Source organism: Amblyomma mixtum, chromosome 2, assembly GCF_055824585.1.
Source record: "Amblyomma mixtum isolate Tamu chromosome 2, ASM5582458v1, whole genome shotgun sequence".
Classification (NCBI taxonomy): Eukaryota; Metazoa; Arthropoda; class Arachnida; order Ixodida; family Ixodidae; genus Amblyomma; species Amblyomma mixtum.
Window position 1 is genome coordinate 82,896,459 of NC_143013.1, and position 20,741 is coordinate 82,917,199.

Genomic DNA, 20,741 nt, shown 5'->3' on the forward strand with positions numbered 1-20,741 from the left:
GTGAATGTGGCAGCCTCGGCAAGCGGTGCCGCTTGGAAGCAGGAAGAGCCTGGGTGGGTGGCATCGTAGACATGGCTCCAGGGCTTGGGCGGGTCGGACGACTGGAAGCGGTTCTCCTTGCCAGTGTCTTGAGCGTAGGGGACTCCTTCGTAGGCGACCACGCGGTTCCATCCAATATCCAGTACCTTTCCTTCAATCCATCCTAGTGAAGTCTTGACTCGCCTTGTTTTGGTCTTGGTGGTCGTTAGACGAGTGGAAGTCGAGGTTGCGGTGGAAGACACAAAAGGAGACGTACGAGAAGTGGATGGCACCGCTGTTGAAGTTGGGCGCTTCGTTGTGGTCGATGTTTGTCTCATTGTGCTGCTCGTGCTGCTTGTGGTGATTGTGGTGATCGTGGTCGTGGTGGTGGTAGTTGTAGTGGTGGTTGTAGATTTAACTCCAGTGGTTGCAGTCGTGTCGAGCTGAGTCGTCGTACCGGCGGTTATCTTCGTTGAAGTTCGAGTCCATGGTGTTGAGGTACGGCTGGTCACCGGGACTGCGGTGGTCGCGGTGGTAGGAGTTCGAAATCGCAGCCCTGGAAAGCTTGCTATCCCCAGTTGCGTCGTTGAGGAGGCGCCACCTCCAGCAGTGTCCGCGATGCCTGACAGAGACTCATCGTCAACCAGTTCCAGGGACATACCGACCAGGAGGACGATGGTGAACAACAAGAGACAGGCCGCTGTGATTGCGTACACTCCCAAAGTTTGTTTCTTTCGAGGAGAGTCCTTAGGCTCGCCTGGCGGGAGCAGCTGGTCAGGCGGGTACCGAGGGTAAGTCAGGCGATCATCCTGCTCCCAGGCCGCGAGCACAAAATCGGAGAAGTCGTCGTCCTCACGATAATGCGACGAAGTCATTGGAAGGGCTCTCCAGCCCTTCGTTGCCGGAAGTGGTCTTGCACGCCGGGTGCTTGTCCGATGTGAAGACAGGTGGAACCTAAAGCGCGATGGACGAATAAAGATGGCTGCTGAACGCTGGAACGCGAGCGTAGACCGCGTGAGCAGAAGTGTTGAGGTCTTTGTCTTCTTTATCGAGGTGTTAGTGGTGAGCTTAGCGTTGGGACAAAATCTGTGAAAGTCGTCAATCATTCCCTGTAGTTAGCCCCTGGGGATACTAAGCAGAAAGTTGATTATGTCAGCAATGCGGAGGTTGCTGTTATATTTCCTGTTGTATCCTATACCTAAAACACTAAGAATTAACGTTCAAAATACTTTATATAAAAACATCGAGTGAATCACAAAGCAGAAATTGCGCCTGTCTGCCATCCTACCTTTATTTCCGCCATTTTTTAGCTAAGCGCTTAGCTAAGAAGTATCTCCTATATTGCTTGTTGGATAATAAGATCAAATATTTATTTTCTGTAGATCTGTCCGCGAAGAATGACGTCTGCTCGACCACCGACCTCTAATCGCGGAAATGTAACTGTTGGAACGTTTCTACTCAAGCATAAACTCGCTTTAGTTGTTGATAACAGAGGAGTTGCTTTTTAGACTCAGGGTCTTAGTTGCTGCATAAGAAGCCTTTTGCAATTTTGTACGGAGAAATTAAAGCGTGCCTGCCCTTCCCTGAATACTTTTGCTAAGGCTGAAGAATAGGATATAGCCATCGTGTAATATTTTGATAATTAAATAAAGCATTGTTTGTGAATACTTCCCTTGCATTTAAGTATTCAGTTCACAGTACTCACCCTCTTAATTTCATATTTTTGCATGCCCGATTCTTTTTGAGCCATTTTGTCCATCTTGGATTCTTCACGGCTGATTCCCCCCTCGTTTTAGTCGGACAGTTATCGTGTTTAAATAATTTCAACCACATAAGTGAGCAAGCAAGCGGCAACCAGACCGCCTATGTAGTTAGTTGTGCGGCATTGAAAAGGCGGCGTAGCAAACAGTCAGCAATAAAAGGATATGAAAAAGAAAGAGAACAAAGTAATGCAGGCAACTGCAATGAGTGGAAGAAGATAAAACATAATTTTTGACCTGTGTTGTTCAATGCTGTTTACAGAATGGTCACATCTTGTCCTTAGCCTGTGATCACAACATTGTGTATATTGCATATTTGAAGCTTGCATAGAGGCAAGCTAGGCTCCTGGAATCCACCGGATCCTGTAGATTTCAAACAGATCCGCGGTGTACTGTGGCTCTTGCGTCACTTCCGTTGTTAAGCTGACTCAGTTTCCTTACCACTTTGAGAACCTAGATGAACTCACTCACTGAGCGAAGCTCCACTACAGCGTTTAGTTATACATGACGAATTCTACCGTAACATGGCTGAAGACGAACTTTTTGTTCCGCCAAACAAAAATCCCAACCACTGATTGTTAGCTGAGAAATATTCACATGGAGAGAAAATTCGGGGCCCGTTTACGCATATTCTTCATATTTTCCCATACCACGTGCAGAGGCGTTCTGTAACCCGCATAGTAGAGTAGGAAATAGGCAAAACGTGCACTCGCCCGGGGATGGGAACTGAATAATAAATCCTCTTTGACGTCCTGCGCCTTCGTGAAATGAACACTTCGTCGGTGTCAAACAGGCGCCTTCTTGTAGCATGAATGAATGATGACATCATCATCCTCAGGCTGCATGCAGGCAGATAAGCTGCCAGCTTACCACAGAAACGCAGATTGCCTCTCTGAAGCTAAGGTACACGTGCAGGCTTGCGGTGTTATTCGAAGTCGAGACTCATGAAAGGCAGTCTCGTAACAAGAAAGCTGGCTCTCGGCTAGTAAGTGCGAGCACTTAACAAAACGAAGATGCACGTGAGTGAGGTTGCGTGCGCAAAATAGAGAAAGAAGAATAGATGACCAGTACGTCCATCCGCCGTTTCGAGAATGGTGTTGTCACGCGGCTTCATAAAAATGAATGTGGACTAGATGAGATGGTTATATGCGCTGCCATCTCGCTCGGTGCGCTCCTGACAGCCTCTATTCATACTTGGTTATCCCGGAACGCATTGTGTTAGAAATTCCGAGCAATATAACACCCATAGTTTTATGTTTATCTCGCCTTGTGTGCAGGTCCTCGGAATCAGGTCTTTTCATCGAGGGCAGCGAACTGTGCGCGGGCTATAGAGGTAAAGTTGCCCGCGCGCAACATGGCTGCAGATATTCAGTCCATGTAGCCTGCTTCGTTCGTTCCCTTACTTTGTATAAAGTGAAAAAAGCTTGACATTTATTCTGGAAATGAGAAGAAATAATGAAATCGACACAGCCAACGTTTTGTGACATGAATGAACGTCTCGACTGACACTGTTAAAGTTAACACAGCCAATAAATTGTCAAGAAATGCGAATGTTGTCTGACGATGTAAAAGCGCGTGTATCGATATGTGTACCTATGTGCTTTATGCGAACCGCGTTGAAGTAAAGGGGTAGAGCGCTTTCATCACCACCTTCAAAGTTTCAAATGCGAAAATCTCGAGTTACGAAAGCTTAACCTATCGGTTGACACCATAGAGTTTCTTACTATTACCTAGAGGGAAAGCTGGCGGCGCTGCACTTCAGCCACCATGGACGCTCAAAGCATCATGGGGCGGTGAGCTACTTGTTGCGGAACCGTCGTAGTTTTTAAGGAACACGGAGTGTCATTACTAAGATGTTTCATTTCAAAAACGCTGTCCGTGTGTGCGCAGACGACTTTCGCGCGAACGCAGTGTGCAAAAGCCATAGTAGTGTAAACGCGACGACACACGACGCCAATAAAAGGTTTTACTCTTCCGAAATGCCATTAAAAAACCTCTTAAAGTATCTAAGCAACAACATTTTTTTAAAATCATATTTACTTTTAAAAGTGCGCCTGTTAATTACGCAATATTAGTTTTTTTTAGTGTTCATCACTTGGCCAATAGGAAAGCTAGTCATCTCTTATTTTGGGCAAACTTTGCACTTAAATGTTTTTCTGCTCGTTTGTTGCAATCATTAGAGAATATATTGAATGTTAGAACATTCGTAGTTATCTAACAGGTTTATTTTTCGATTATTTTTTGGCCAAAAGTTGTAGTTCTGCAGTCGGTAGCTCACCGCCACATGATGCTTTGAGCGCCCATGGTGGCTGAAGTGGCCTCGAGGGGTCTCCATGTAAACTCGCATAGAGGGGTCGCCAGCTTTCCCTCTAGGTAATAGTAAGAAACTGTATGGTTGACACCTGAACTGCACCGTGATGGAATGTGACGAAGAAGATGACGAAGAAGGAGAACACCTCATGGCCAATCCCCATGCGTGGGTTTGTGCTATTTTTACTGAGGGAGAAGAAGAAGATGATGAAGAAGGACAGGAAGAAAGAGGCGTTGTAATGCAATGCTTCGGATTAATTTTGGGCCCCTGGGGTTCTTTTTCATGCACTGATCACATCGCTGAGTACACGGTCGTTTCAGTTCTTGTTTAAAACACAGTTGATCGATATTAATAGTCCCATCCGACATCTCATGTCAATGGTGTGCACATAGAGGTCGAGCCAGGACGCTTCCTGCTACCATCGCATCATCGCTGTGGTTTTCTACTCAATTCATCCTACTTTGTATTCTCTAATGTTTTTGGTTTCTTGTTTGTAGTCTAGTAACAACAGGTACTTGATGTTTTTACCAGTGTTCGGTACATACTGCTTTAATGTGTTGTTTAATAATAGGCACAGTATTCATTACTTTCGTCCACATATAATGTTTTAGTTTATGTTACTTGAGACCCTTAAACATTTTTGTTGGGCCCCTTGCAGTTAAGTTTTGTATTTCAGCACTCTATGCTTAAAAATAAAACTTTCAAACTGTCAAACGTCTTCGCGTGGTGGTATATAGGACTGTGGCTCGTACGAAGTGTTTTCGCAAGGCTTCTTCTGTATACATAAATTCAGGGAGATAGAGAGGGAGATAAAAGGAAATGGAGATAAAGAAGGAGGTAACTACAACAATAGTACTGCAGGATAATCTGAATCTGTGCTAGTTGGCTCATATCTCAAATATAACAACAGCCAATGAGCCTGTGTGCTGTCCCTCATTGGCTGTTGTTATATTTGCGACAACGATACGTAGGCGTATCTATCAGCCGGACTTGCTATTCCAAGTAGCAATAAAAGTTCATGCGATTTAGCGGTGCTCGAAGCTGTAAGAGACGATGAAGTCGCGACCATTCCCAGAATGAGCCCCATTGCTATTGGCACCGGTATGAAGACAGATCAAATCCTCGCTGGAAAAAACATGTTTCCCTCCGTCGACTAAGGCCCGACTACATACCTACGTTTCAGAAGCCTCACTTTCAGTGCGAACCTATTCACGTTCGCTGAAAACATTTGGTTGAGTTAGAGAGACTTCACGCGCCTGTGGCCGCCTCAATCCGCCTCGGAAACCCATGAGCTTAACGCGTAAGCTGGTTGACCAGCTTAGCATCAAAAAGTGGGCATTACGTGTTTAAACACTTATCTGATAAAGAACTCTCGTTTCTCAGGCAACGTTACTGATAGCACAGGTGATGACGTGTTTTCGGTCTATAAATATGTTGCATGTGTGAAATAAAATTTGTTGGAAGTTAGCGCTCGTGTTGTTCGTGTCTTCTTGTGTCCTGTCCTACTCTGCGCTATATTATCTCGCTATGACCATGCACCAACAAGCCCAAAAAGCTGCGCTTTTGATGTCACTTACTCTCGTCTTTCCCAACGTACAGCACAACATGCGAAGCCTGTAGTATGTGCTTGGCAATGTCTCTGACCAAAGATGGTGGAAACCCACAGGTGAGAGTAGATGCCTCTGTGTAGTCAGCTGTCAACGAACAGAAAGAGCAGAACAAACCGTAAGCTCAGATGAGACTGCAAAGAAGCATTCAAGAAGGTTTCGCATACACTGCATGACAGAAAGGCGTGAAATACTGAGGGGCTTTTCACACTATGGTTGTATGATAAAAAAGACCTTAAAGTGCACAAACGTTTTTCAATCGCACTCAGCTTGTCTAAAGAAAAAAGGACCTTCGCAAAGCTGTTGTTGGTACACAAGATTGCTTATTCGGCAAACAGCAGATATGCAGAATTCATCGGAGCAGCAAAACTCCGGGTTGCTTATTCATTATTGTCTTATTTTTATATTCGACACTTATAAGTAGTTTTGCAACAGACAGCGGCTACTACTTAGAAGAAGTAGTAGTGAAATATCTGTGCAGTGACTGTAGGTACTTTGCATATACTAAACTCCGAATTCACAAAATTTGCACACCGGAAATTCTTGCCACTAAATTCGGTGGAGAACCTGAAAAAGATTGCACCCGCGTCAGGCTTTTCAAGAATATTTTGCTGCTTTCATTAAGGGTGTACGAATATTCCAAATGTTCGAATAGCGGAACAAATATCCTCCTTTTGGATTCACTCAACGTATCAAATAGTGCATGTGAAAAATCATTCTAAACGAATCGATTATGTTCTCAAGTTTCCAAACGGTTTTTGAATAACGGGAATAAAGTTCGAATGTGGCAAACCACGGTTTTTTTCGACCACTATTTCATAAGCAAGACTCACTTCGACGCCGTACAGAACGCTACTGTGATCGGTTTGCCCGGTATAGAGGGTTCAGCCAAAAGCAACTAGACTCTAGGTACTGTTGCATTGACGCCGTGATGAGATACAATGTACAACGTATTTATTCTTGATCTTTACTACGAACAAAATGAATTGGAGGTCAGCTTCATGTATGCGTCATTTTCTGATGCCCTCCTATTGTCTGCATTGACAAAACATAATGCCTGATAGCGAACTAGCCCACCGAATAGATTTGTCTGCTTTGCACGCAACTACACATATATCGATCAAACCGAAGTTCAACGCAAGCACCATTAATTAGGAAGCGGTTTAGATGTAAGAAACGAAACAAACAAACTCCGCAATCACTTTAGAAGACGAGACAAAAAATTTCGAGGCTTCTTCGCTATACAGTGAACGTTAGGCGAGTATGGACAAGGGAATTGAAAAAAAAAAAAAGGGACGAATCGGGAAATCTGTTCCCAGGAAATTTATTTTTGTCGGGGGTCGATCATCGTTGGCCACGATGATCAACAGTACCGTTCGCAATGCAGCGGCCAGTGATGGAGCGATCTAGTGCAAAGAAGTCTTCATAACTTCAGCCTCTGTTCAATGGACATGAGGAAAACAGTCGACCGGGATAGAAAAATTGTGCGAAAATTTAGGAGTGCTAAAATGTGGCGCTTCTCAGATCGCAGCTGTCACGCTTCTAACGGTTGCGTAGTAGATTAGGATAAATCCAGATGCACTTTTGCATGCTAGGATTTGAGCGGAGGTTAGAACAGTGAGCGGCGTAATTACGCTAGCCTGCCGGCTTCGTGCCTCGCGATATGTCGACATTCTTTTGGGCAGGAACGTTTAAAATTTGTAGCGATCATTAATTAAAAGGCAGAAACTAATTAAGCGAGTTAGGAAGGAACGCATAATTTACCTTCAAAAGTCTCCAATGCCAGGATTATTGCGAGCAGGAAAGCTTTGAACGCGGCCATTGCAGGCACCCAAGGGTCGTGGGATTTGAAGCGTCTTCGAGGGATGTAAAGCTCCTCTGGCGCCTTTTATATATAAAAGCCTGACGAAAAAAAGGTTCGCTTATATTTTAAGCTGTCACCTCGACGTGCAGCAACTATCGCACTAAACAACCTCTTATTATGTAAATTTTACATGTCAAACTTTGCCTCTCTATCAACCTAATATAAAATTAAAGCCACGATAGAGGCACGTTTCGAGCGAGTCTTCGTTCACGACTGTTTTTAATTTATTAGCCAGTCTGCTACTAGCTTTGGCGGGTCATCGCTCACATGCAAGCAGTGTAAAATGGCGAGATCGAGGAGCATTATTAATCATGCTGTACGCGCTGGCTTACTTGTTTAAACTCCCCGAATCTCGAACAGTATTTAAGGTCGCTAGAACTAGAGGCATTCTCATGGCCCATGGCTTGCTCAAGTATAACCTTAAGCACGTGAATTTTGCAGTAACTGAATCCTACCCGGACTTTAAAGCAACACCCACTTCGTGTTCTGAGCGTTCAGACACGGAAGAAGCGTCTCTAGGCGGACGTCAAAGGTTGAGTAGTGCTTATACTAATGAAGCAAGGGCAAAAAAAAAAAAACCCGGTCTAATGAAGTGCAACTGATCAACAAATCCTTGTATTAGATAGAAGCGCAGTGTGGAGCGAGAGTAATTTATATGGCCCGCGGAGTCTGTGTTTAATTCTGGGCATGAAGTTCATGATTCAAGATTTATGAACAAAGAACGGCCCGTCCCGAATATTAATGATCCTGTGGCCAATGGAAGAAGCAGTCGTCTATCCTGAAAGTCCGTTCTCTCGAGACCATTAGTCTGTGAAATCAGAGGGCGGGTCCAAATGAAGAGCAAACAAACTACATATTCAGAGTATGTGGACCGGGATTTTGATGAAGCCAAGCATCTTACTTTCTAAGTAGTTTCCCGAAGCAGGGATATTATTCTACCCTGCTAGGTTGCGGAAGGGAACGCAACAGAAATGATTGAAAGGCGTGTATGCAGGTAACGGTTTTTTTCCCGTTGTGTATTTTTTGTTTGCACTTATCTACGGCAAGTGTTTATTGACAATTTAGTAAGCTATATCCCTCCGTTGTGCTTGTACAACCGTTCATAGCAGCTTGTGGTACGACCCCGACTGTAAGCATTGCCTTTACAAGTTAATGACGATACAACATTAAAGCAGTTCATGCTTGCAGAAGGATAGTACCACTGTTCCGAACAGCATTACACGCAGTCATTCACATGCAGATATGACCAGATTACAATGGGTTTCAACGACATCATTCTGCCCTCGCCGCGAGTCATTATTTACGTCCAGTACCGTGTAAGCTTGACAAGCATCAAGCCGTGTGTTTTCCAAGTCTTATTGATGTGATTGAGCACAGAGAGAGCAGCGTGGAGTGTTTTTTAGATATTCACTTATATTACGAAACTTAATTGAAGCCTCTGCTCTAGGTTCCCACCTTTTTCTTTATTTGCGCCGAACTGCCAGGCGTGCTGCGTTTGATATCCGAAAATTCGGTACAATGGTTTCCCAATCAGGACCTTGGTTAATCATGATTAAACTGGGCGAAAAAAAAACACGGACAGACAGAAAACACGTACACACATAGTGCGCTCCATGTGTGTACATGTTTTCTTTCTCTGTCCGTGTTTTTTTCGCGCAGTTTAATCATGAACGACAAGCACCAACTAGCCCGCCAGAAAACCCACCTTGGTTAAGTTTATCGCTACCGGCAACCAAGCGTTTGAAGGTAATGCCTCATACGTCACAGAACATTACCATCTCGTTGATACGCGCCCAGCTTTGGAAGGACCAAGAAATTTTGACCTTATTTCCGATGATTTCAGGCCTTCTATGAATGTTGCCATCGCTCAGAGACGCTAACCAGCAATTGAACGCTTGCACGGATGTTTAGCTATGATGTTTAGGCCGTTATCGTGACGTCACTCTGCTTTGTGCAGCCAAATTATGGCTTCAGTTTCCTTTTGAAGCGAAAAGCTTCACTACGAGGGTCGGAGCCGAGCTTCGCGTATGCCGTATGCCGCGACCGAGCGACGTCACGAGCAGCGCAGGTGCAGCTGCGCGCTACTGCGCATGTGTGCCACCTTCTCACCACCGCTACAACTGCGCGCTTCGCCTCCTCACCCACCGTTTGACCTTTCGTTGCAGCCGCGTGTTGCCCGCGTCGCAGCCGCCAACCCTCCTCTCCGCATTCCTGCGGGCAGTTTTAACCGCGCCGATTTCCGTCTCCTCCTCCGCCTCCGTACAGGCAGTGTGTGGACGGCCGAACGCCTCCACCGTTATCGTGGTGCTCCCAGTGCATTGTGCGCGAACTGCGACAGCCATGACGTCAAACCAAGCATAACTTTTAGCTTGTATATACAGGTTTAACCAAAGCTAAGCCACTGCCTAATTTTTCCTTTCAGCATTAATCTTGCTTCGATGAGTACATTGAAAAACGATTGCAACAAAGCTAGGCAGGTGCAAGAAACGTAATGTGACTGTATGTTATAAGCATTAACAACCTACCGCAGATGCCCTTGAAATAGGCAGTGACAGCGGTGACTTTCCCAGCGACTTACCGACTAAATAACGCACTTTATGACTAACATGGGTTGGCTTACTTAACTCTGGCGATAAGCCGGAAACTTGATGCGAATCAGCCTGCCTGGACAATAGTTGCTCCACTTGCCTTCTTTTCCGACAGTTGGCTGCATCCAACTACCACAGCTCGAGCTGAAGCCATACAACTAAATTGGTTTGGTTTGGTTTATTGGGGTTTAACGTCCCAAAGCAACCCAGGCTATGAGGGACACCGTAGTGAAGGGCTCCGGAAATTTCGACCACCTGGGGTTCTTTAACGTGCACTGACATCGCACAGTACACGGGCCTCTAGAATTTCGCCTCCATCGAAATTCGACCGCCGCGGCCGGGATCGAACCCGCGTCTTTCGGGTCAGCAGCCGAGCGCCGTAACCACTGAGTCACCGCGGCGGGGCCATAAACTAAATTAGTGAACCGCAGTGCATAATGTGATTTTTCGCGCTCTACGACTCGTACTGTGAAGGCACAAATGGAAGTTCCTCGTTTATTCTCTACTGCAGAAAAAATTTAGTTTCAAGCTTTACTTAGGCATAGTGCCGTTATCTTTCTTTTTTTTACGATCATGTCGAAACGTATAGGCAGAGGACGCACACCTTGTGGCTTGTTGGTTTGGTTGGTTTATGGGGTTTAACGTCCCAAAGCGACTGAGGCTATGAGAGACGCCGTAGTGGAGGGCTCCGGAAATTTCGACCACCTGGGGTTCTTTAACGTGCACTGGCATCGCACAGTACACAGGCCTCTAGAATTTCTCCTCCATAGAAATTCGACCGCCGCGGCGACATCTCGTGAAGTCATGTTTGACGAAACCTGGAAACAATGCTGCGGCGTTGTAGAATGTGTTTCGTTGATCCCTGACGCGAAAGCAGCTCCTCTAGGTATAACGAATTTGTATAACCCAATTATCTGGGCTATTATTATTGCAACAACTGCGCTGAAACATTTTAGTCCAGCACAGCTTCAGAAGATGTCGCCACAAAAATCCCACTTATGGTGCATCTCCTCCTAATCGTGCTACCTGTATTAGAGTAACGGTATTCCGTGTCGATCAAGTTAACGACCAATTTTTTTTTTGTTGACTGGCGTCGATTCTGTTCACTGAGCGATACATCTCTCTCGGCGCGATGTATCCTTAATGGTCAGAAAAAAACTGACACGATAGTTATGACTCCGTGGTGAGAATGTTCAGCGTTAACTGGCCCGGATTAAGGGAAGGATTTCGGGAAAACGGAGTACAGTTAGGAAAAGGAGGGAAGAGAGGGGTGGATGTTCTTCCCTGTACGGCGTTATGAGCTCACTTCGCTTCTGGTATGGACGCCAACGTCGACTACTGCTACGCCGTAAAAGGGTAGTAGGAGCTACTAACAGCTAATACTGCAAATCAAGTGATTGTGAGAGATGGAATGAATTAAGGGTCTTCTTCTGACGGCCATGGGGTTGTCGAATATCTTCAGGACTTTCATTTTGCTGTTTTTATGTTTTTAATCCCTGATGTAAAAAGAAGCTTCTATTTTCTAGCTGCAAGAATCCTGCTCTCAATTCGCAGGACAAAACTGGGCGCCAGTGAAAGCTAAACAAAAGAAAGCAAGGCTATGACCTCGATAAAGTTTTTTTCAGGGGTTTTCTTCAGCAATCAATTTTGGCGGGCATGTCGCAATTCTAACGAAGGCGACAACTTCAGTGCAACGGAGAAGCACACAGATGTTTCTGAGTGCTACGGCTGTGAAGGCAGCGGGTGTGGTTATTCGAAGACAAGCTGGAAGCGTCCGAAACAAGGCCACAATGTTGTTTGATGACATGCGCTTGCATATCTGCATGTTCTATTTCTTTATTGATTCACAGTCATAGACAAAGCAAAAAACATCTTGAGCCGGAAGAGCTGTATCACAGCGAATGTAAGCAACTAAATATTCTACGCGCTCAATTACAAAAAATTGTAAAAAAAAATAGGGTGAAGGCGAGGGCATGCGTTGTATTTGATGCCGGATGGTCCATCGTAGTGTATCCATCTTGTCCACGGCAGAAGATGACGATTACTGACATGGAAGAATAGTAAATGACAGCCTACAGTAATCATCACGGGACCTCCCGTCAGCGTACTGGACATTGATCACTCAGGTGACTTAATATTCCTATTCACCCCCCCCCCCCCCTCCCCATCATAAAAAAAAGAGGTTAGACTAGACTTATGTGAGCGAATAAGTCTCCCTATGAGGTCCAGCCTACACAAAGAAGACACTGTTTGTAAGGTCTTGCTATTAGCCACAAACGGGGGCATGGAGAAATTTACAAATTATTACGTACACAACGCTGCTTGTGAGATAAGTTGGTATGCTGTCCTCATGCAACGCGAGGACGACTGCGACAAGTGCACGAGTGTTAGTAAGAAAGTTATTGTGAATATTACCTGAACCCTAACTCTGCTTACGGCACAAATGCAGTCGAAGCTCGTTATAACGAAATAATGGATATAACGAATAAATGAAAATTCCCCTTGGAAGCTCTGTCAACACGGGGGCTGTAACGAAGTAATCGCCAGGCCCCTTCAGCTTCGTCATAAAGAGGTTTAGCCCTGGTACGCGTCAGAGAGTTCGACGTGCAACAGTCGCTGGTGGACTGCTCCCAGCAGCATTCAAAAGCGATCAATCTATGAAATCAATGCTTTTGCGTTGAGGGACCGTACAAACGTATGCCAGGTACCGTTAGGCGCAGACTATAATTTAAAGAGAATTGATCACCTGTTTTTATGCGAATGATTGGCGGAAACATGTGCATGAGAGCTGCGATTCCAGTATTAGTTTTACTTACTTACGCTGTACGCGGATTTTTGACTACTGCTTTTACTATGGAATTTTTTTTTTGCGTTAGGCTGTACTGTGTGGCTAAATTTGTAACGTCTGTGCTTACTTTATAAAGGAAGAGGGAACTCTTCGTGCTGGTCTTCTAGCTTTTTTTTGCACCGTTCTCCCATCGGCGGTATGATAAGATGTTACTATTAAGAGGATGAGCTGATTTGTAGCCGCATCATGTCAGCAAAAAAATAGAAGTAAATTATACGTTTCCATCATCGTTATGAGCCTAACTACTTCCAATACAGCAGAAATACGTCTCCCATATCGCTCTATTAACCCTTTCTTGTGCCAGCCGTGGCCACTTTATCACCAAAATCTCCCCCGTCTCATCCTCCCACATGACTTTCTGAGGCTCCCTGCTATGCTTTCCCTCGCTTGGAATTCACTCTGTTACCCTTAACGACCATCAGTTTCTTTCTTGCCTTCACATTACATTCCCATTTCTTCTCGATCTCAGTTAGGATACCATTAACTCATGTTTGTTCCCTGACCCATTCTTCTTTCTCTGTCTAACAACGTTACAACTATCATTTTCCTCTTCATGGATTGCTGCGCTGTCCTCAATCTATGTTTAACGCTTCTCCTTAGGCCCCTCGTTTCTGCCCCGCAGATTAGTACCGGTAAGGTACAACTCTAATACTTTCCTCTCGATGGATATTGGTAAACTGCTATTCATCACCTCAGAGAGCCTGCCAAATGCGCTCCGCCTCGTTCTTAGTTTCATAGTTATTTCGCTCGCGGGGTCCGGGCCTGGGGTCACTACCTGCCCTACACTCTAAGCAAGAAAGGACCAAACGTGCCACAGGGATTAATCCTTTGGGAGTAAGTGCGTAGCTAAAATGACTAGTCCCTAAAAGGACGAATGTTTACTCCTTCAGGATGTAATCAGAGGGGCACGTGAGCCACAGTTGGTCTTCATGCAGTCTTACCGCCCCCCCCCCCCCCACCCCCCATAATGAAATGGTGCAACTGCTTCTATTTCACCCAATTTTGGCTTAGAGTGCAAGTAGATGTATTTCCGTACCACTTCCAATACTTCGCTGCCTATCGACACTGGAGTTCAAGTCATATATGGAAAGCGATGAACAATGAGGTAGAGTGTACTTGGCAGGCGCAGAGTAAAATGAGAAAATAAGTTGTGATTGTGAAACCCGCTCTGTTTACTCCGTTTTCTTTTGTGTGGATGTGTCTTGTCTTCTGGCTTTTTAAGTGCACATGAATAGTGACTGGTTCACACTCAACGCTTGTGCCTAAAGCTTGCGATCAAGTTCGCGAAATGCGATCGCATGTCATGGTATAAGATGCACTGTGCATGGATGAAAGGTGAACGGTGTGGCCAGAGCTTTGCCGAGCAGTAAATTGTAGAGTTCACACGTATACTGAGAACAGCGCTGCCCAGTCGTAGTCGGTACCACCAACTGTAGACCCACAACACAAGCACCACGCCACTATGATGATTGAATCAGACTTTGACGTCTGTGGACTTGGCCATGGGTTCCATTTCTTTTTCCTTGGAGTCACCCTTCTCGTAACCCTTCTTCTTGTCGTTCACCCTTCGAGAAAAAAGAGAACAGAACACAGATTGTACACACTTTTGCAAAGAAAAAAAAAACGAATATATGGCGCCGCTGAAGGCGTCAAAAAAGTGCTATATGAATCAGCAAAGTAGTAATTTGGGCCTGTTGGTAGTTCATGATGAGGATGTTAGAGCGCAAAAAAACAAAGACAAAGTGGAGACGTGGACGGGACAAGCGCTAACTTTCAACAACTGCTTTATTGAAGTGCGGGAAGGGAACCTAGCGGGGCCGGCGCGCATGCGCTAAACCTCTTGTCTCCGAAACTTGCTGTTGTTAAACCCTGAGGCGCGTGTACAGAAGGTGGTGAAGGCATTCATGGTTCAAAATAGTTAAGATTATACACCTTATGATAACAAAAATCGATGTTCTTTTGGAGTCATGTGCACTGAGGGCGTGCTGATGCATAGATCGTTCTGAGCGATCTTAGCGGCTTCAAACAGCTCACGTTCGAGCCTACCTTGATCTATGCATCAGCACGCCCTCAGTGCACATGACTCGAAAAGAACATCGATTTTTGTTATCATAATGTATATAATCTTAACTATTTTGAACCATGAATGCCTTCACTACCTTCTGTACACGCGCCTCAGGGTTTAACAACATCAAGTTTCGGAGACAAGAGGTTTAGCGCATGCACGCCGGCCCTGCTAGGTTCCCTTCCCGCGCTTCGATAAAGCAGTTGTTGAAAGTTAGCGCTTGTCCCGTCCACGTCTCCACTTTGTCTTTGTTTTTTTTTGCGCTCTAACTTCCTCATCATGCTATATGAAGAGGAGGCTAACGTGGAGGAATGAGTGGTGGAGGTTATTGTTGAAAACTTGATAAACTGCGTAACGAGCATGTGGGGAACGATACAGTTTTGAGTGCCCACCAAGTAGTCACGAGCTAACTCGCATTACTACAACTCTAAGGTTTGCGCGTGAATATTTCGGTCTGCCCAGTTGCCTGCTCCGAAATGCCTGTGCAAAAGGAAAAGGTACACTTACCAAATTCCAGAGTCGCCGTCTCTTGTGGTGAACACACAATGGTTAAAGGGAAACTGCATAGGTTTTAGAAGTCAACGAGCTTAAAAGGGTCGTATATGTGAAACTTGCAGCTAAAGCATGCGAAGTCCTTTTGGGCTAGCACGTGAAATAGTGAGGTAATCGCCGATTAAAATCCGGACGCCCTTCAAGCTTCTCCGCAGCGCACAACTCCAAGTGGGGAGGGGGGGGGGGGGGCTTGATGACGTCATCGAAGGTATCGGTACATTTCCAACGCACAAACGCCTGTTTTGAAGGAAAAAAACCAACGCCACCGAAGGCGAACCCTGCCGAGAGTTGTTTGGCAGCATCTAACGAGTCAGGGCAGGGTGTGGCAGACGACAGCCTTCCGTGACGTCACGCTGAGTTTCCCTGCACTACTCCGGTGCATTGAGGATAAGTGCAAAATTCAATCGTCCATTACGTCACTATTTTAAATGCTAGTGCAAAAACACTTGGCATGCTTTACCTACAGCCTATATGGATTTGAATCCATGACTGTCGTGAAATTAAAAAAAGTGCTGCAGTTGCCCTTTAAGCTATAATTCGTGCACGAGGGAATTACCCTAGCGACACCACTGAGCCATTGTCTCTGAATTTTCGTATCTTTTAATGCTTGAATGTATTTGGCATTTGTCACACTCCAGGAGCCGACTACCACACAGTTACAAATAAGAACGTAAGATTATCTCATGTAAGTTTTAGTTGTGCACTGATTCGAAGTATCCGCCGTGGTATTCTCCAAGTTTTTGTTTATTTTTGTGTACTTTTGGTTTCGGGCACTATGTCTTATGTATCAAGCTGGCAGCTTGCTCTTGTGTATCGTTCCACTCTTGCTTGGGACGAAAATGCTTGCAGTATTTGCAAACAAACAAACAAATAAATAAATAAATAAATAAATAAATAAATAAATAAATAAATAAATAAATAAATAAATAAATAAATAAATAAATAAATAAATAAATAAATAAATAAATAAATAAATAAAGAAGAAGGTGGCCCTTGATCCTCGAAGGCTGCGTCCCGCACCTGTTCAAGGAGAAGAATTTCTGCGTCTTGCCAAAGTCTTCGGCATCTTCTATGGTTTGACAGAGGACGTAGCCGTTGGTCTCCGGCAGCCAAGCGGCCGACACGCCCGCCGCAGCCGCCAGAATAGCCAGGAACAGGAAAGGGATCCAATTGCCATATCGGCCCTGAAATCGGGAGACAAGAGTGAGAAGAGGTTACAGGAACGGAGGCATCAAGACCACAGACTTCCTTATACTTCAGAGTTGTCGAAATGTCCTAGTCAATCAAGGAATGACATGCAATGTTTCTGTGCACGCCTGGGTGAGGTACCATCGAGCGAGCTCTTTTCAACGAAGAGCTTCTTGGTTCAATTTCTCGAGTAACACGCTTGGCGTGACGTAAGAAACAGTTTAGCAGCTCGTGCGAAGAGCTAGTGATGCCTGCACTGTGTTATTCCTGTGACAGCGCAGAAAATAGTGACGTCTACACGGCGAGTGCATTTGTGTTAGTTGTTGGCAAGCGCTGCTGGACTAAGTGATGTAGTCGTCAGTCTTGACCAAGACAGCGGAAGTCGACTTCGTAGACACTGCATTTGGATCTGGCAGCGCCTATACGTATATGTCGTTTTACTGAGATGGCAAACTTGGCAGTTGGTATGCTTATCCATAGAGCTATAAACATAAGATCAAGAGAGCACACTTCCTCGCTAAAAGGAGTACATTTGACTTATCACAGACTTGATTGCAGCAGTGTTACACTGTTCGAAAAGAAGAAAAATAAGTTTTTTCATCAGGGCAACGTTACTATGCTTATCGTCAAAGCTTAAAACATAATCAAGATGTGCGACACGTGTGCCTTCCAAGAGCTGTGAGGTGACTTTTCTCAAAGCTGGGTAAGTTTTTTACTTTAGTTCGCACCTTTTTATCACACCTGTTGAGCCAGCTTCACGGCAATTGTAATTTTATAGTAAAAAAAGACGGTTTATTTCTAAAAAATACTGTTTTTTGCACAATTCTGGAAGTCAGTACCTCTTTTGTCCTACTGCCTCAGTCTGTTTTTCTCTGGCGGCGTTTAGCTATGGTTGACTCTTTGCTGTATTGCCATGCGTTATACCTTAACATTTAACAAAAGTCGACACCACCCCAGCGACCACATTTCTCCTATTTACCTTACAAAAGGTCGATATCAAAGTGAGGACACTCGGAGATATACCGCTTCTAATCTGTAATGCCGCTCTTTCCAAGTCACCTTTGGCTGTCGAGGGCGTAGTACTGACGATAACGGAGAGCTCAAGTTCAGATCCGGGTAAGGCATTCTGGAACCTAGCAAACGCTAGCGCAATCGCAGTTCTAAGCTTCATGTGGAACAAAGCAGGAGAGCTCTTTCGCAGCCATAAGCCACATTTATCATTATCATCACAACTAGACGGGTTAAGATTGCGGCAGCACAAAGACCTCTCCTATCGATCTACAATCCGCCATTCCTGCGCCGGCTGCCGAAGTCTGTCCCATAAAATTTTTCACCTAATCTGGATCCTTTCCCCACCTGACACTCTAACACCCCAAACTACGGTTTTGTACTCTTATAGAGTAATATGCTACTTAGCATACCATCGGTAATCCTTTTTGACCCGTCTGTATCCATTTCCTCCTCTTGATATGCTCTAGGATATATAAATGTCTGAATGAGGTCTCCATTTAAACAGGTCATTTCTGTCCTCTAGCGTTGCGCCTTCAATTTCTCTTCTATAGTTTGCCGAGCTGTACTCCATCTACCCGCCTTGGTGCCTCATTAGTTAAGGTGCTTGACTACTGGGCCCGAGTAGGCGGCTTCAATCTTGTTCGCGCGGCTGCGTTTGGTTTGGTTTCTGGGGTTTAACATCCCAAAGCGACTAAGGCTATGAGAGACGCCGTAGTGGAGGGCTCCGGAAATTTGGACCACCTGGGGTTCTTTAACGTGCACTGACATCGCACAGTACACGGGCCTCTAGAATTTCTCCTCCAAAGAAATTCTAGCCGCCGCGGCCGGGATCGAACCCGCGTCTTTCGGGACAGCAGTCGAGCACCGTAACCGCTAAGCCACCGCGGCGGCTCGGCTGCGTTTCGATAGCGGCAAAAAACATAAGGCGTCCGTGTGCTGCGTGATGTCAGTGCCAGCTAAGAACCTGAAGTGGTCGAAATTAAACCGGAGCCATCCACTACAGCATCCCTCATAGCCCATGTGTCGCTTTTACACGTCAGTACCATATACTATACCATACCATACCATACCATACCATACCATACCATACCATACCATACCATACCATACCATACCATACCATACCATACCATACCATATCATATCATACCATACCATACCATACCATACCATACCATAACACATCGTACCATACTCAACATAATTTCAACCCATATTGAAATATTTAGCGGCGCAAAAAAACAGCCCACACACATAGGTACACGATAAGACGAAACGCCAAAGACGACACCTTGTCGCGCATCTATGTGTTTCATCTGTTTTTTTTTTGCGTCGTAAAGTATTTAATTATGAATCAAAACCAACTATCCCAAAAGCAAGTTTTCTTAATTTTAACCCGCTCACTATACAAAATGAGCTAAGAGTCCACACCACACCACACCACACCACACCACACCGCACCACACCACACCACACCACACCACACCACACCACACCACACCACACCACACCACACCATACCATACCATACCATACCATACCATACCATACCATACCATACCATACCATACCATACCATACCATACCATACAATACAATACCATACCATACCATACCATACCATATCGTACCGTACCATACCACATCATACCATACCGTACCACACCACACCATACCATATCGTACCGTACCATACCATACCACACCACACCATACCATATCGTATCATACCGTAGCGTACCATACCATACCATACCATACCATACCATACCATACCATACCATACCATACCAAACCATACCATGCCATTTCATACCCAATACTCAATTTAATTTCATCCCTCTCACTGTACAGAGTAAACTAAGCGTGGAGCTCGGCTGCGATCGCTCGGACCGCAGCAACAGGTTGCGGCAACCAATGCCACCCTGACTACGCACTCGGCTATCGCGTTTGCTTCCGTACAGCTTGGCAATCTTGTTTTGCTTCGGCAAACCGGCACGCCGCAGCACGTGTGAAGTGGGCGCACGATAGAAAGCACCGTGAGCGCTGGCTGATGCTGACCAAAGGGCCTTCGTGCCAGCCTCGGTCTCCGTAGAAGATGCGTTCTTGCCGCTGCTGCCTAGCTATTCCAGACATCTGAGTTATCTCTGTCCCGCCGACGCGTGCATTTACTGCTCCGGCAACTCGTCATACGCGGGTTTGCGAGGCCGAGCCGAGTAGGAGCATCGTGAGAACACGGCAGTAAATGTTGGCCAAATGTTGGCGCCCGTCCCGAATGTTGTCTTCCGGCTCCCGTCCCGCGGAGGGAGATAGAAAACGGAGAGAAAGCGATGTAATGAGATCTCATCCAGACGCGCGGGCCACTAGGTTTACGTCATGCATTCTGGTGAGTGCGAAATTTATGCAGGATGTCTCATGTTGGTCACTACAAAATAGGTTTGGTTTTATGAGGGTTTAACAAAGCGACTTATGCTACGAGGGAAGCCGTAGTGGAGGGCTCCCGGATAATTTCGACCGCCTGGGGTCCTTTAACGTGGACAGACATCGCACAGTACACGGGCCTCTAGAATTTCACCTCAATCGAAATGTGACCGCCGCGGCTGGGGGGATCGAACCCGTGTCTTTGGGGTCAGCAGCAGAGCGCCATAACAACTGAGCCACCGCGGCGGCTACAAAATAGGAAGCGCGGATAAATCGGAGAGGTAATTGCAGCCTGTTAGTGAAGGAATTAATCGAATAAATTTAACCCGTATGCATGAACAAGGTATCCGCCAGGCCAGATAATGTAATCTGAAAAGAAGCTGTCTGTGGCTATTATAAGATTATTGTGAAAGCTATTGAGTAAAAGGAGACACCCTATACATGGAGTTGCCACATGTACAGGTGCTACATGTGGACGAGTGGAGACGCTTTGCTGGAAGGACGATGG

The 20,741-nt window shown here is 45.5% G+C and overlaps 1 protein-coding gene across 7 annotated transcripts in view; it reads right to left on the reverse strand.

The window, feature by feature from the left end:
* Positions 1-11,941: 11,941 nt before the first annotated feature.
* Positions 11,942-20,741, reverse strand: part of LOC149359954 (organic cation transporter protein-like) — a 38,678-nt gene continuing 29,878 nt past the window's right edge. For all 7 annotated transcript variants that reach the window (XM_089572050.1, XM_089572052.1, XM_089572051.1 and 4 more), the window contains 2 exons: positions 16,634-16,797; positions 11,942-14,561 (listed from right to left, as the gene is read on the reverse strand). In XM_089572050.1, the coding sequence (XP_089428176.1) occupies positions 14,471-14,561; positions 16,634-16,797 (255 nt within the window). In that variant the 3' untranslated portion in view covers positions 11,942-14,470. The remainder of the gene's footprint in view (positions 14,562-16,633; positions 16,798-20,741) is intronic.